Below are 17,191 nucleotides of genomic sequence, written 5' to 3'. Positions count from 1 at the left end.
CGGTATCGAGATGAATGATATTTGCTCAGCTGTTTGACACCATCAGGATGAAGGAAGCGCTGCAGGACAGATCATTGTTATTATTCCGGTTCGCTCTGCTCTCTGTCTGACTGTTTCATCCGATTCTATCGAATTCAATGCGATTAACACAACTTACGCAGCAGCAGCTTTCCCCGTCCGACAGTGTGTTGGTAGCCGTTCCTTCGGGGTCTGCATGTGGCTTCAACAGTGGCTTTAATGATCTGTACATGGCTACGGCTTATCACCAGCTCAATAATCACTCTTTACTCTCCTTTTATGAGCCACAAACATACACAAACATATGCACTCGTGCTCTCCCTTAGTCTTCACATTAAACAGCTTCAGAGATCCTTCCATGCTGCAGGTCCACCCTCACTATCGCTTTGTCAATCTTATTTTCTTATCTGAGAAAAGACCTTCATAAGATATTTAGAACGTGTTTATCCGAAAACTCTCAAGGTCAACAACAAGAACTGATTATGCCTTTGTCATCCATTTCAAGTGTCACATATCGAAGGGTTTAGTTTAATCATAACAAAAAGTTCAGTTGGAAACAAAACAAAAAATGCAGGAAAAATGTGGTTGTTGTGGTTCATTTTAAATGACCTCATCCATAATCTCAGAATTTGAGTATCTCTGGAATGGTTCACCATATTTGTTAACCAATCAGGTCTGTGCGTCACCTCTACCAGCGGCCGTGAGTGTCACAGCAAAAGGTTAAGGTTCCTTTGAAATGATCTTTTAATGACAACAAATCAAACTAGGTCATAGGTCAATCCCCAGACCAATGAGCATATTTTCATAAATGTGACCAACAGGGTGAATATTTGTTCCTTTTTTTTCAGTCTTCAGGCAGTGATTGGTCTGCGGGTGTGTGTGGTGGCAGAATAAGTGGCATGTCCGAGCCTGCAGCGATTGGACCAAAATGCAGTTGGGAGGGCAGTAGGGTGATTTCAGTGATTTGTTATACACTGCTCAAAAAATGAAGGGAACACCTGACATATTCCAGTTGGAAAACTTTATTCATTACAAAGTTCTTCTCCAGATCCTGTTGATCAAACTGTAACATAATTGCCCCTCTTGGGATTTGAACACCTGCCAGCCAGTCTAAAGTCACTGGCAGTAGTGACTGAGCTAACCTGCTAGCTGTGTTGAGTTATCAGGTCCACCATACTAGTCTATTACCTTACAATGTGTGACTTCTGCATTTAGGTCACAGGTTCAATTCCCATATTGACAGATATCATACCTTGCTACTTGCACTTCCAGACAATTAGCTCAGTTGGCTAGGAGCTGGTTCTTAGAGCCAGACGGTGTGTGTTCAAGCCCCAGAAAAGGTGATAATGGTAATACATCAAAATACCTTCTATTCTTTGTGAAACAAATGTACAAAATTTTAGAGTCATGGTAGATGATGTTTGACAAAAACTGGATTCACTGGATTGCGATAGACAATGGTCTTTGGTTCCAAAAATTGTGGATTTCAGCCTCAACTGGTGCAAAATGAACATTATAATGTCAACTGTCTTGCCTTCCTATTCTCTTGTTTGTTGCTCAGAATTGCCAAAATATGCTAAAAATAGCCCGGACCCGACACATCGCTGCGCAGCACCTATAATTGTGTTTATTTTTTAAAGTTTAGTTATTTAGTTAGACTACTCCCTTCTTCAGGAGGAAATTGACACACAGCAAAGAAGTTGCTGGGGGAATTGAACCCTGGGTACCTACAGCAAGGATATAACCCCTCTTTCTGGGGCATCTAAGTGAGCTGTACGACTCACTGGACAAAGGCTTTTGAAAGTTTGTAACAAGTCACGTGATCTACAGATACAGTTTGAGGTTGTGAGTTCAAGGCCTGGTTCATGCAGAGTGACCATGTTAATGCCTACTGAAGTCATGTGTGGATTAAAGACAGACAATTAAAAAAATTAAAAAATATTAAACACTTATTTTACAGACAATTTTACTCATGTATTTGTCTCCTCATACTTTTCCATGATCGGCCTCATCCCATGTCTGCTGTACCCTGCTGACGGGCTTAGTCAAGTTGTGAAGCTGCACAAAAGTTCAGTGATAAAGGAAGGTATTTGACGTCAGAGGCCAAGCCTTAACTGATGCAAAAATCATATTGTAACACTGACTTTGGGGCTACTGGATCAGGGTTTGTTGATGCCGGGAATTGAACCTTAATCTCCCAGGGGAAAGGGCGAGGTTTGGTGTGTTGGGCCTGGGAGCTGGCACAATGGCTGCTGTCATGTGTGAGTTAAGAGCTGGTTGCCCCATGGATTGCACCATATGGTCTGGTCTTCCCCCTCTACAAACCAGGTGTGACATACCAATAGTGATTACTGTGAACAGAACAGAACAAAGAAGAACAGAAGAGAGAGAGAACAGAAGAAACTTCAGAGAATCAAGGTGAGCTTGACCCTAGCTGAAGCTTCTATGGTGAAAGGTGGACTAAGCATTTGTTTCTTGTTATGTTTTGTTCGTTTGCTTGTTTGTTTGTTTTCTTGTAGAAATTACTTACACAGCTTGGACGAAAGTCGAAGTGTGCCATTGGCTTGAAAAAGAGGGTTTTGCCGAGATTTCCATTATTGTTACAATACAGTGTATTTAACAAGTGTTTTAACATGATTTAAATCAATGTGAAAACTTTGTGGGGTTCCCTCACTTTCTCATGATTCTGTTCCACTGTCAGAATTAGTAAGTACAGTATGTACTCTGATTCCTTACGTTGGACCATGCATTATTTTATTGTTTGTAGATAGCTTACTATAAGGCGCAGTAAGTGCACCTTGGATTGATGGAACTAAAACTCTTTTTTGTCTCCCCTTTCTGCCATGTCACCGTTGCTGGGAGTACACAAATCCACGACTGAGGACAGCATGGTGTGTCTGGCCTGTCATGTTGCTGATCCCACCGGACCTATGCTGACTTTTGACCTGTTCTCCCCAGGGACTGACACAGCCTGTTCTGTTGGACTATCTTTAAATAAATGTTTTTCTCATTAAAATATTTTGAATGTTTGTTCAATGTCAACATGATAAATGACCACAATATAATATGAACTAAACTGATCTGTAGAATACAATATGGTTCTTCATAGAACCCTCAGAAGACAAGACGGTTATTTGTGAAAACCTTTAAAAAGGGATGTTTTTAGAACCCCCTGTGTGAGGTCGAGTTGAAACCCTTGAAATATGAAAGGGTTCTTAGTTGAACTCCCTGTGTGGGTTCTAGATGAAACCCTTGAAATATGAAAGGGTTCTTAGTGGAACTCCTTGTGTGGGTTCTAGATGAAATCCTTGAAACATGAAAGGGTTCTTGGTGGAACTCCTTTTTGGGTTCTAGATGAAACCCTTGAAATATGAAAGGGTTCTTAGTGGAACTCCTTGTGTGGGTTCTAGATGAAACCCTTGAAATACGAAAGGGTTCTTAGTGGAACTCCCTGTGTGGGTTCTAGATGAAACCCTTGAAATATGAAAGGGTTCTTGGTGGAACCCCCAATATGAGTTCTTTGTAGAACCTCTCATGGAGGGTTCTGGATGGAACCTTACACACACAGTTCTAGGTATAACCCTTTATGTGGGGTTCTCGGTAGAACCCTCTAAAAGGGTTCCAGGTGGAACCTTTATAAAAGGTTCTACCTGGAGCCAAAAAGGGTTCTCCTATGAGGACAAGCCGAAGAACCTTATATGGTTCTTAGCACTTTTATTTCTAAGAGTGTACCACAGTGTGCATTGATGTGCCATCCTGGATGAGTTGCACTAACTGGGCAACTTCTGTAGGTTGGAGAAACCGCTTCATGCTACCTCTAGTGGTGCAAACACTGGCAAAATTCAAAAAGGAAAAAAATCTGCCAGAAAGGCAGAGAACAGAGAAATGTGATCACCAGCTGCAGAACCATTCCTTTATAGCATGTGTGTCAAACCGAACACACCTGATCCAACCAATCAAGGTGTGAAGGCCAATCAGGTAGGTGAATAAGTCGAGTCAGGTGTGTTCTTGCTTGGTTGGAATGAAAACCTGCAGCCACAGCGGCCCTTTACTGGATCAGTTTGACACACCTGCTTTATAGGGATGTCTTGCTAATTGTCCCTCATTTCCACCTGTGGTCTGTTCCATTTGCACAACAGCAGGTGAAATTGATTCCCAATCAGTGCTGCTTCCTAATTGGACAGACGGATATCTCAGAAATATGATTTACTTGCAGTTACATTATGTTGTTTTATTGTTCCCTTCATTTTTTTGAGCAGTTTAGTTTACAAGCATCGAGAGTCCAAATGGCAGGAGGTCTGGCAGGCAGGTAACAGGCGGACAGAAAACAACACTGCAAGTTAAAACAAACTGGTGAAGGGTCCAAAATGGATTGGAAGGGTGTCAATGTGGAGAGTGGCTGACGAGGGATTGAGAAGCAGGTGAGGAGGTAGGTGGGGGAATGCCAGGCAGAGCAGCAGAGCAAGGGGAAGTGGGAACAGGTGATTGGATGAATGGGGCTGTCAGGTGATGAGGAGGGAAACTCTGAGGCTTCTGGTGCATGGAAGAATGACAAAGGTTTGGTGTCAAAAGTACTTTTTTTAATTAGATAAAATGTATAAAATGAAAGCACTCGTAGTAGCTCCAACATATTAAAATCATCAAACACACTTAAATATGCAATATTATGAGTTTATGTATGTAATATGGTAATAAAAAGGTTTATCTAGCTGAATTAATGTCATTACATAGTAGACACACATACAGTACAGGAATGAGCAGTACGGAAAGAAACAGTAGCCTAAATGGAACTGAGCAGACAAGAAATAGTCCCGCCCCCTTCATATTGCATATTCATATTTATTCTGCTCTAAGCCTTTCTGCTTTTTGCACTTCTGGTTCGACGCTAATTGCATTTCGTTGTCTCTGTACTTGATCTCTGCATTAAAGCTGAATCTAATCTAATTAATCCAATACATCACAGTTTACTTTTTGGGTGACTTAGATTACTTTTAGCATATTTACCTCCCTGATAGAAATGCTTATCAATTACTAGCTTTATAAATAATGACAAGGAAAACCCTGTCATTTACATGTAATAAACAGTATAACACGTGTACTAGTTTAGTGCAAGCATAAACAACAAAACAAAGTACAAAAACAATAGGTGAGTGTAATATTCCAAAACACCTGAGCTGATAACTGTTTAGCTTCATATTTAGCTGTGAAAATGAACATATATATTTATTATTGCATGCTACCAGTTCGACATGAAAAAAAACTACTTTTTTTCTACAGAGAACACAGCTTCTATATAAAACCTGAATCTTAGTAGTTTATATCACAGGGTAAAGATGAATGTGTTGGGCAATGTTACAGTAGTGAGTACTGGACATGTTTCTTTATAAGGCCATATTACACAATGTACTCTATCAAAGCCAAAAACAACAGTAGCTGCAACCTCTACTCATGTGGACCAATTAGGTGCGTCATAGAAATAACACAGCTAATTGGTCTGTGTGTAATTGGACTAATTAGGTGCATGGTTTCAATAAACAGCTCCTTTTTTGAGTGAAAGTGCATTAAAATGTTTGGACCCTCGTACTGGTGTTAGCTACAGAGACATTTTCAATTAGATTGTATAAGTAAGCAAGATTTTAAAAACAACATGAAGGATCCTTCACCACCGTACTCGTCTTTGACTGATTGATTTGATTCATTGTTTTTTCTTCTTTCTTTGCTTTGCTATGTTTTTATGTTGGGGAACTTTTACACTGCCATCTTGGCTAGAACCCCCAAAGTAAAAGAGTTTCAAAATATCCTGGCTAAATAAAGGTTAAAGAAAAAAATAAAATGACTGCCTTTAGTAATGATTACACTTTGAAACCCAGCAAAAAACTGTTTTAATAATTAATGCTCCGCTACTTTGCCATTCGGTGTGTTGGCTTACTTGATGTCTGACTGACAGCATGGACCTAAACTCTGTTATGAGGACGGGACTTATTCAGCAGGGCCTGAAGCTTAATAAGTGATGTGCAACGGAGCACAGGAACAGATTAATCGCGATAGCACTTGGAAATAATGGCATGGAGTGAATCATGAACTGAGTCATGGTTGAAGTCAGTGAAGACATTAACGTTATCAAAGAAGTAGATTTCCCCAGGAGTGAGTTCAGGGGAGCTGCAGTGATGAGGCGTCTGCAGGATGTGAGGCGAGGCCAGAGGTGCCACCATGCCAGTCCTTACATTGATTTTCAGCACACTGTGTAGCACCACACTGTGCAGGGACACACTTTCCACAGTCCCGACGTACACTACACAGGGACAAAAACCAAAATGACAAATTCACAAACATCCATGAACAGCATTTGTTCCCAACTTCCCCTTAAAATGATAAACTGATATCTTACTTTCTTTACAAAGATCTGCTTCGTTCAGGTTGTTCAATGACTGAAGTGCGGATTCTGAAAATGGAACATTACGCATACATTTTTTTAACAGAAACGGGTGTAAATGAAGTGACAACATGAATAAGATCAAATACTTTTCTGCGAGGCCCAACTGACCTCTAATCGTCTCGCGCTGATGCTGCCTTGGATGGCGCCCTGGACTCAGCCTCCCTGCGCAGCAGGACCACATAGAGGCGTTGAAGTGGAGGTGACCACAGCATTTGAATCCTGGCTTGGCAGAGTAGAGGACCTCCATGTCCGAACTCGAGCAGCAAACAGTCTGATCATAAAGCACATTAATGGTCAGCAGAAAATATGCTTGTTTGCCGTCTTATTGACATTTCTGGATTCGTCAGTGACATAGACACAGTGAAAAGATAACACTCGGTTACGAGTCTCATCATTATTTCACGCATGAGCCTCCCTAAATTCACATATAAAGCTGGAAATGGTGTGATCACCCCCTTTTAAAGAAAGCCAACCTAGACCCCACTGATTTTAATAATTTTAGACCAATTTCTAAACTTCCTTTTTTATCTAAAGTTTTAGAAAAAGTAGTTTCCTCCCAGCTTTTATCTTTTATGGCACAACATAATTTATTTGAGAAATTTCAATCTGGTTTTAAAGTTTTACACAGCACTGAAACCGCCCTCCTCAAAGTAACCAACGACCTGCTTTTAACTACAGACAGAGGAGAGAGCACTATTTTAAACCTTTTAGACTTAAGTGCCGCTTTTGATAACATAGATCACAACTTTTTAATTTACCGTCTTAAATCCTGGGTTTGTATCAGGGACACTGCACTTGGTTGGTTTTGTTCTTACCTTTTTAACAGAACTTGTGCGGTCACCATAGGCAACCACTCATCCTCTACAACCCAAATAGCCTATGGTATACGCAAGGTTCTATTTTAGGTCCAATTTTATTTTCTATTTATATGCTCCCACTTGGCCAAATTATCCAGCGGCACAATGTTTCCTTCCATTGCTATTTTGACGACACACAGATATACCTCCCGCTGAGACCCAACGATCCAAGAAGCCTGGCTGCTGTTTTAGACTGTCTAAAAGATGTGAACCGCTGGATGGCCCATAACTTTCTCCAACTCAACAACTCCAAATCAGAAATAATACTGTTTAACCCGCCAAACTCCATCTCCAGTCCCATTAGCCTTGGTCCGTTAACCAGTAACATCAAGCCCACTGCCAGAAACCTAGGTATCTTCTTCTACTCAGACTTCACCTTCATCCCTCACATCAACAAAGTTGTTCAGTCCTGCTTCCTCCACATCAGAACCATCTCCAAAATCAAAAATATTCTATCACAGTCTGATTTAGAAAAAGTAGTCCACGCCCTCATATTCTCCCGTTTAGATTACTGTAACTCCCTCCTAACTGGCATCAACAACAAATCACTCTCCCGCCTCCAGCTGGTTCAAAACTCAGCAGCCAGGCTTCTCACTGGTTTTAACAGACGGCATCACATCACTCCGATTTTAGCCTCACTCCACTGGCTCCCAGTACGTTTTAGAATTGATTTTAAGATTTTACTGATCACTTTTAAGGCTTGTCAAGGTCTAGCCCCAGAATACATCTCAGACATGCTGACCCCATACGAGCCTGTTCGCAGCCTTAGATCCGTGGGCGGGTCTCTCTTAACTGTTCCAAGGCTGAGGCTCAAAACCAGAGGCGACCGTGCCTTCTCCGTCAGAGCGCCTCGGCTTTGGAACGACCTGCCCGCGGAGATAAGGCTTGCTGAATCAGTGTCATCTTTTAAATCGCTTCTTAAAACTCATTTTTATAGACTTGCCTTCCTGTGATGCCGTCTTTTTATCTTTTTATCGTTTTATCTTCTTGTCCCTTTATCCCATTATTTTTCTTTCTTTGCAAGCACCTCACATTAATTTACAAGCTTATAATAATTTCCTCTGTACATTTGTTGTTGTTTTGCTTTTACTGTATTTGTGTGTGTACTGTGATTTTTGACATGTCAAAGTACTTTGTTAACTGCTGTTTTTAAAGGTGCTATACAAATAAAGTTATTATTATTATTATTATCATCTGTGCAGGTCTGCCTCTCTCTGCCGGCAAATATATATCGGGTCCCTTCTCTCTCAAAGGGATCATGGAAGGCAAATTTCTTTTTACCTTTGACAAAGGTGTTTAGCCCCACATCCCAAAACAGAGGAATTTCATTACAATATTTCCCTCTTAGGTACATCTAAGGTCAAGGATATATTCTGAATAATAAGAAGTGTAACTGTAATAGTCAACCCTACCTGCGGGGTTAGCAGAACGGATCCACAGCACTGCGCCTCATGTCCCCCCATCACACTGTGCAGTGTCCCTCCGCAGCACTTCATCCCTGTGTCTTTAACGCTGTAGGCTTTTATGCCACAGCAGTGACTGTTTTCTTTTTTGTGATGTCTGTGTGGAGAAACAGAGCTCGTACTTAATATCTAATAAGATGAGCGAGATTAAGAAGTTATACGTTTTACATGATTAAAACTCAAGCAGTTGAATGGTCAGTGGATAGCTGTATTTGAAATGGAAGAATATATGTACTGTCAGACCAGCAGGAGACACATGACTGAAAAAGCTTTTAAATATTATCAGGCTGATCTTAGTCCAAATATCAGCACACTAAAACTCATTACTGCAACTTTTTCATCAGATTACTGGAGCCGATGACAAGGTACACCCCGGATATGGTGGTCGAATAATCACAGAGAAACAAGCTCTCACATTCACACAGACAATACAACATGTGACAAAAATGAACATACGCACATACGCAGACAGAGCTGATAGCATCGAAGTGGCAGGAAACCCAGACAGACAGACATTCCTTGGCTCGGTAGCTGAACAATAATTTCAAGAGGTTCCCAACAGGGTCGATACAGCTGTCTCGCTGTCTCCCTGTCTAGACAGTATGAAAGAATGTTTCCAACCACTATTCAGTTTGTCTGCATCCTCGCCCATTCCAAGAAACACCAATATTAACTGATTCCCACATTCCTCAGCTGTGAAAAAACCCGCACACACACAACACATACTCTCTCCACTCCAGACACACCAAGCTGATTTTAAAAAAGGAAGTCATAATCACCTGTGACCACTGCAGCAGATCTGAGTGTGAGGATCATAGACTGCTGTCCCGCAGAAGTGTTGTCCAGGTCGGCCAGGAAACTGAGAAAGACCCAAAGTCCATTTAGCTAACTTATAAGTAATGCTGATCTCTGAGCACGCCTCTCCATCGTCTCTGTCTTTGTGGGTTTTTATTAAAAAAAACAGACAACTCTGCGTCGTGTCAAGCCGTATGATGTCTCTCAGCAGCACTTGAAGAATCAGAGGAAAAATGAAGAACATGCAATGCACACGTGGGGACAAAAACACGGACCCAAAACACAGACATTATAATATCATCCTTTTGCATGAAAGCAGGGTGTTTTATTCAATGGACACAAAACAAACCCTCTCGCTGTATGTAAGGAGATGGGTGGAGCTCTGCACCCTGGCAACGAAGCTGCATCAAAACAGCAGGGTCTGTTAACAGTATTAACTGGGATACACTGCTGTCATTTCTAAAACTGATGAATGATTCTTTGCATATAGTACATTAGAGATATTTGCTGGTTGTCCTCTAACCAGAGTTTTTACTGATTAACAAAAGGGCTATTGTCTTTGGTGCGACCCCTCTCTTATTCCTTGGGATTTTTTCTGAGTTCCCCATTCCTTGTGTTTGCTGTGATGTCCCTCCAACGTTCAGTCCAGACCAGTGTGGTATGAGTGACTCAGCTAAACTAAACTAAACGGAGAACGTTTGTGGAACTTGACAGGATTAATACGGCCGATCAGAAACAGTTAAGTGTCATGAGTACATTACTTGATCTATCCAAGGCTCCTTCTCAGCCACACAGCCGTCACAGCAGACATGTGGGTTGTTCACAGTGGGGGCATCAGCACATCGACCTAAAAGGTGGAGGGGGCACACACGTCTGTTGGGGTGATTACATCAACTGCACTTCATACCTCATTAATACACACAAACCAGGGCCTGCCAAGAGTGTGTGTGGTCTTCTATCATCATACTTTTTTTTTGTTTCTTTGCATAGAGCGTAACATTGAACTGAAGCAGCAGAAAGCTGGCAGATAGGGGTGGATCGCACATGTGTGAGATGAACAGCCAGGGGGAGTGTCCCCATGCCTCTCCTCAGTCCCTGTGTTACTTCAATACTCTTTCGTGCACTGAAACTATCCCTATGGTTTCAAAATCAAAACATGTTGTCCGGTCTGAACAAGTGGGTGTTTTTCTTCCCTTCCTCCATCCCCACATTATACTAATAACGACTTCAAAGTCAATCTAGCAAATGGAAAATTAGTGTCATTATCCCTGACTGGGCATTCTTTAATGTCTTGACATTTCTCAAGACACAGCTGGATGAAGGGAAAGGCTTGGTCCAGTCAAATATAAAAACATTCCTTAAAGTCACAGTCGGCAACATTTACGTTTGCTGTATATGAAATAATGAATATCATTATCGGAATAAATGTCATAGCAGTGCTGTCTAATTAGTGTCCATATTCATTTGTGTCACTAGTTGTTCATGTCTGTTTTCTCTGGTCTCTACACCTATAAACTGGTCCTCCCTGAGCCTGCCAGCTGTTGTTGTTCAGATTCAGCTCCTTTTGTTACGTAACGAAAGGAGTCATTTGCATAGGCCGAAATACTCTTCACGATGTTAGGAGATATCTGAAAGGGGGGAGTTTCGCAACACAGCGCGGAGAGCAGACAGTGAGGACGAAGAGCAAACATACAGCGCTGACTGGAGAGAGCGCGAAGGGAGAGAGCAACGGGCCGACAGCGCACATGGAGAGCGTAGACCGACAGCACAGGCCGGAGAGCGCGGACCAACAGCGCGCACGGACCAACAGCGCGCACGGACCGACAGCGCGAGAGCGCTGACCGACAGCGCGTACTGACCGACAGCGTGCACGGAGAGTGCAGCCCCAGCTCTGGTGCGTCTTCACTGCTGCCTCCGGTCGGACGGAACCTGGGGGGCGTGTCAGACAGAGCGCCGTGCACAACGGTCAGGGTCTGGTCTCTTGCGTTTCATTTTTAATAATGTGCGGCTACGGTCTGTGTTAGCTTGTATGTGTGTGTACAAAAAACTCGCTTCCCAAACAACCGGCTTGTCATCGTGCTGCTCCAGCTCTCCCCGCCCAGAACGCACTCACGTGACCACGCCACAGCTCACAAAACGCACAGCTGATGACGATCAGCTGATTAAGACTTCCATATAATTAACCTGTCGCCGTAGGCCACCGTTCGCATCCTGATTGCTTGCCCGAGAGCACGACACGTCTCCTTTCTCCTGGCCGGCAAACTCTACCTGTGCACGGCGTAGGAATGCCACCGTTTGCCTCGGATCGCTTGCCCGAGAGCACAACATGTCTCCTTTCTCCTGGCTGGCAAACGTAACCTGTGTGCGTCATTGAAAACGTGAGTGTGGTTCCCCTCTTCTCCGGCCTTTGATCTTGGCTAGGGTTGCAAAATTCCGGGAATTTTCAAAAGTGGAAACTTTCCATGGGAATTTATGGGAATTTATGGGAATTTATGGGAATAAACAGGAATAAATGGGAATAAACTGGGAATTTTTCAAATTGATGGTTGGCTCTTCAAAGGGGACTTAAATAAAGCTGAGGAATATTATTTTGGCCCTGCGATAGACTGGCGTCCTGTCCAGGGTGTACCCTGCCTTCGCCCAATGACAGCTGGGATCGGCTCCAGCCCCCCCGCGACCCTGAATACAGGATAAGCGGTAGAAAATGGATGGATGGATGGAATATTATTTTGTAGCATAATCTTGACTAAAACAAACAGATGCCATTCACATACACTTGAATATCCATGCCATTCCTCAACCACATGCACAGAGCACACTGGTTAGTGCATGGCTATTGAGACCACGCCCCCTACTGGCACTGTGCATTGCCTCCATCACATGTACAGAAGATCACTAGAAGACTGGACCACACTTTTGAGTCCGAAGCACAAAGACTATTGAAGGCACACATTTGAGCTTCTGGACTAAACAAAGTGAAGTAAGTTTTGATGCTTTTATGGGGAAATATATCTATTACAACTCTAGTCTACGATTTGAAAGGTTTGAAAAAAGCATCCCCCCCCCCCAACATACACACCCCTCCCCTCTGTGCTCCTCCGAGCTCGTATCGTTCTCCCCTCGCAGCCTCCCACCTCCCTCTTATTTTATGAACCCTAATCTTGGCCATATCTAACATTCTCCAGCGTTGGCCTGTACGGTGACGTAACTGCGAGTGTGCACGCCTGCAAGCGGCGCACCCGCATATCTGATCTTTTGTGCTGATGAAGTGCCATGTGATGATTATTATATCTGATCTTATGTTATTTGCCTGACCCTCTAAAAGGATCTGTCCGAACCATACGGGACCCAGCAACTTCACCTGAGCCACATAGGGGAGCCATAGCGATACATCCACGTAAACATTGGCGCATGCTACCGCTAGCATAAGCGACATCTCTCTCTCCCAGTAGGCAATGACAGACGGAGATTTTTCTAAAATACGTACAGTTATAAAGCAAATATCGCAGAATATCACATACAGGTAATCCCGGCTGGGATTCGAACCGGGGTGGTCTGTGTATACACATACGTGCGTAAACGGCTAACTAAGGAACACAGTCAGTCCCCGTCTTGGAACCGCTTGTCCTCGCAAAGCTCAAAGAAGTGCCTTTTATTGCGCTTTGCGCGTCTGTCCTAGCAAAAAAAATTCCATAAACAAATAAAATGGCAAGGGGCACTGGGTGCAGTGTTGGGCTCCTACCACTAGGGCCCCTCGCACTGCAGCCCGCTTCCCCGACGCCACTGTAGGCTCCGATAGAACAACATAGTCATCCGGTTTTAGAGAAGAAAAAAAAAACGCGCCTCCATGTGCACGTAGAGCCTGTTGTTTGTTGTGCAAAAATCCACCGCGCCCGTATCATCCAACTCACAGTTCGTGCACACGCCACATCCCACCTCCCCCCTCACGCATGTTACAATATCACAGGCGCACTCTTCCTCTGTGTAGCGTGTACTCCAACACAACACCCAAACATGCAAAACTACTTCACCCTCTTTCATACCTGGGGCACAGCACCACGGAGACTTCCGATGTTTTCTCCCACAGCCGCGAGAGTAACTCCGACTGTTGCACCAAGATCCACAGAGATTTGTGTCTGTGCTGTGGGTGTGCAAAGATGAGCACAAAGAACAGTTCACACAAACCCTATCACACAACACGAAGCACGTTTGGACACACTTATTGTAATTCCCACATTTTTATACTTGAAAGCAATTTTGCGCATATTCTTTTATTAGTTGTTCTCAATGGGTCCAGCCGCCACATGTGTTTTGCTTGTGTTTTTTATTTTATTGGGTTATTGGTTGCAAACTGTCATTATTTGTGTGTGATTATGAATACTATATATATCCTGTGCAGTTTTGAATGTCTCATGCCCATCGTTTTGTACAATAAACACATTATATTCAACATTCTTGGCTGTTTAAGGGTAAAACCTGAGCTGGTTGCTCATTGGTACCAGGTTAAGTTAACAAAATATATTGGGCCAATAGTTAAAAAAAACATTGGTTGACTTACATGCCGGTTTGAGGTGCGGGTTTCTGAAAAAAATAAAAATACAAATAAAGTAAATCACAAAAGGTATAAGTCTCTCATGGTACAACCCACTATGTCACTGTCCCTGTCTTCCAAAAAAAAAGGCTCAAGACTCACCTGTTCAACAACATCTGTCAAAGCTTTTATGAATCATTGACACACACTCTCAACGAAAATCAAACAGCCTCACAGAGGTGCTACAGTAGTGGATAGCAGTATAATGTCAGATACTTCTGTTCTTATATCCATATATTGCAGATAGTAGATACTTGTATGTGTGTATTTGTATTTAAACAGGGACAGTGCACAAACACACATTAGCCTTGTAGAAAACAAGGAGAGATGTAATGCACCAAGTTTTTATCAAACTTGCTATTTTCTGCCTGCAGTTGGCAGTTTGGTGGAGTGATGGGGTGATTGTTATGGTTACGTGGTCTCATATCAGAGAAATAAATCAGAGCCGAAGGCAGCAGCTTGTTTCTTACCTGCTGTTGCGTATCTGTGGAGATAAAGCACATCAATTAATGGTGTATATAAAATCACAATGTGTCATTACATCATCATTATTATGGGTGTATATAAAAAAAACATTACAGCATCATTATCAGGAATGTCAATAGGGGAATCTTCTCCTCCCATCTAGATCAAACAAAGGTGACTCATCCCACATGTTGAGACATTTGCTGTAAACTGCTTGTTGGCTCCTGGCTAAAAAAATAATCATGAAAGGTCTTTCACAGGCTTTGATTTATAGGGTGAGAAAACGTTTTTCTTAATTTACGGAATAAAAGAAGATTGTAGGCAGACAAAGGGATTAGTAAAATTTCAGATATGTATGAGAATTATACTCTTTTAAATTTTACTGAGATCAAGCAAAGGTTTGGCATTGAGCCTAAACACTTTTTCAAGTATCTTCAGATAAGAAGCTTCATAACAAAGACAAATGACTCCTAAATCCTCCCTCACAATCCTCCCCTCTTTGGAAAGAACAGTCCTGAACCAATATGGAGCAACTGGATTAATCTCAAAATGTTATCAGATTACAGGTGCAGCAAAAGAGGATTTCTACGGATTAAACTAGTGTCCGGCAGATAAGGGACGACGTTCAGACACACCTGAGTCCTCACAGCAGCTGGAACTGAGGGGCATTCTCTTAAGATCATCACAGCAGCACTCAGTCTTGTTGTTGAACTGGCCATGTCCGCAGCACAGGTGGTGGATGGATTCTGGCTCCAGGATCCTCTTGTCATCGGTCGGACCGCAGCACAACTGTTTGTCTTTGTTAAACGTCTCTGTGGAAAAGATCGGCCACGTCACAGATGATAGGAACCCGTTTTTTCACCAAGATGCTGTTTGGATTCAGCTCCACTCACGTTTGCCACAGCATTGGGTGTCCGGTGTAGGTTTGGCTGCAACAGTCGATTGACAGCACAGTTGGTGGGACGTGTTGTAGGCCGTTGTTCCACACAGAGCTGTGAAGACGAAGATCCAGTCACCATGCAGCCACCACACACATGAATTAGCATGAAGGCCCCCATGCACAGTGCTATTTTCATGCTTGGGAGGAAAATTGCAGATCATGAGAGAAAGTCATTTGTTGTCCATCAAAAACAGCATTAAATACACCTATTTGACAATGTCCATCCATCGTCTACCGCTTATCCTGTATTCAGGGTTGCGGGGGGGGGGGGGGGGGGGCTGGAGCCGATCCCAGCTGTCATTGGGCGAAGGCAGGGTACATGGACATGAAGAGACAGACAGGTAACCAGTCTATCACAGGGCTGACATGTAGAGACAGACAGGTAACCAGTCTATCACAGGGCTGACGTGTAGAGACAGACAGGTAACCAGTCCATCACAGGGAGACATGTAGAGACAGACAGGTAACCAGTCCATCACAGGGCTGACATGTAGAGACAGACAGGTAACCAGTCCATCACAGGGCCGACATGTAGAGACAGACAGGTAACCAGTCTATCACAGGACCGACATGTAGAGACAGACAGGTAACCAGTCCATCACAGGGAGACATGTAGAGACAGACAGGTAACCAGTCCATCACAGGGCCGACATGTAGAGACAGACAGGTAACCAGTCTATCACAGGACCGACATGTAGAGACAGACAGGTAACCAGTCCATCACAGGGCTGACATGTAGAGACAGACAGGTAACCAGTCCATCACAGGGAGACATGTAGAGACAGACAGGTAACCAGTCCATCACAGGGCTGACATGTAGAGACAGACAGGTAACCAGTCCATCACAGGGAGACATGTAGAGACAGACAGGTAACCAGTCCATCACAGGGAGACATGTAGAGACAGACAGGTAACCAGTCCATCACAGGGCTGACATGTAGAGACAGACAGGTAACCAGTCCATCACAGGGAGACATGTAGAGACAGACAGGTAACCAGTCCATCACAGGGAGACATGTAGAGACAGACAGGTAACCAGTCCATCACAGGGAGACATGTAGAGACAGACAGGTAACCAGTCCATCACAGGGCTGACATGTAGAGACAGACAGGTAACCAGTCCATCACAGGGAGACATGTAGAGACAGACAGGTAACCAGTCCATCACAGGGAGACATGTAGAGACAGACAGGTAACCAGTCCATCACAGGGCCGACATGTAGAGACAGACAGGTAACCAGTCTATCACAGGACCGACATGTAGAGACAGACAGGTAACCAGTCCATCACAGGGCCGACATGTAGAGACAGACAGGTAACCAGTCTATCACAGGACCGACATGTAGAGACAGACAGGTAACCAGTCTATCACAGGGCTGACATGTAGAGACAGACAGGTAACCAGTCTATCACAGGGCTGACATGTAGAGACAGACAGGTAACCAGTCTATCACAGGGCTGACATGTAGAGACAGACAGGTAACCAGTCTATCACAGGGCTGACATGTAGAGACAGACAGGTAACCAGTCTATCACAGGGCTGACATGTAGAGACAGACAGGTAACCAGTCTATCACAGGGCTGACATGTAGAGACAGACAGGTAACCAGTCTATCACAGGGCTGA

The 17,191-nt window shown here is 43.4% G+C and overlaps 1 protein-coding gene across 1 annotated transcript; it reads right to left on the bottom strand.

Annotated features, from left to right (window-relative positions):
• Positions 1-4,635: 4,635 nt before the first annotated feature.
• On the bottom strand, positions 4,636-15,647 carry LOC311019772 (uncharacterized protein). Its single transcript, XM_084019345.1, has 11 exons — positions 15,519-15,647; positions 15,261-15,437; positions 14,631-14,644; positions 14,128-14,150; positions 13,613-13,710; positions 10,331-10,416; positions 9,554-9,633; positions 8,724-8,871; positions 6,563-6,725; positions 6,407-6,460; positions 4,636-6,310 (listed from the first exon to the last, which is right to left on the bottom strand). Exons 2-11 carry the CDS (start codon positions 15,292-15,294, stop codon positions 6,054-6,056), a joined length of 957 nt encoding a protein of 318 aa, XP_083875471.1. The 5' UTR covers positions 15,295-15,437; positions 15,519-15,647; the 3' UTR covers positions 4,636-6,053.
• Positions 15,648-17,191: the final 1,544 nt, after the last annotated feature.

The sequence above is a fragment of the Eutrigla gurnardus genome, assembly GCF_963514095.1.
Source record: "Eutrigla gurnardus genome assembly, chromosome: 10".
NCBI lineage: Eukaryota > Metazoa > Chordata > Actinopteri > Perciformes > Triglidae > Eutrigla > Eutrigla gurnardus.
The sequence above is the reverse complement of the archived record's forward strand: the minus strand, read 5'-3'. Positions and strand labels throughout refer to the sequence as shown.

Excerpts from the sequence above, each read along its gene's own strand:
- LOC311019772 (XM_084019345.1), bottom strand. The coding sequence starts at position 15,294 with ATGCCCCTCAGTTCCAGCTGCTGTGAGGACTCAG. Across the intron at positions 6,726-8,723 it reads CCGTTCTGCTAACCCCGCAG|ACTGTTTGCTGCTCGAGTTC; the intron begins GTAGGGTTGACT and ends CTTTATGATCAG. Across the intron at positions 6,311-6,406 it reads AGCAGATCTTTGTAAAGAAA|TGTACGTCGGGACTGTGGAA; the intron begins GTAAGATATCAG and ends GTCCCTGTGTAG.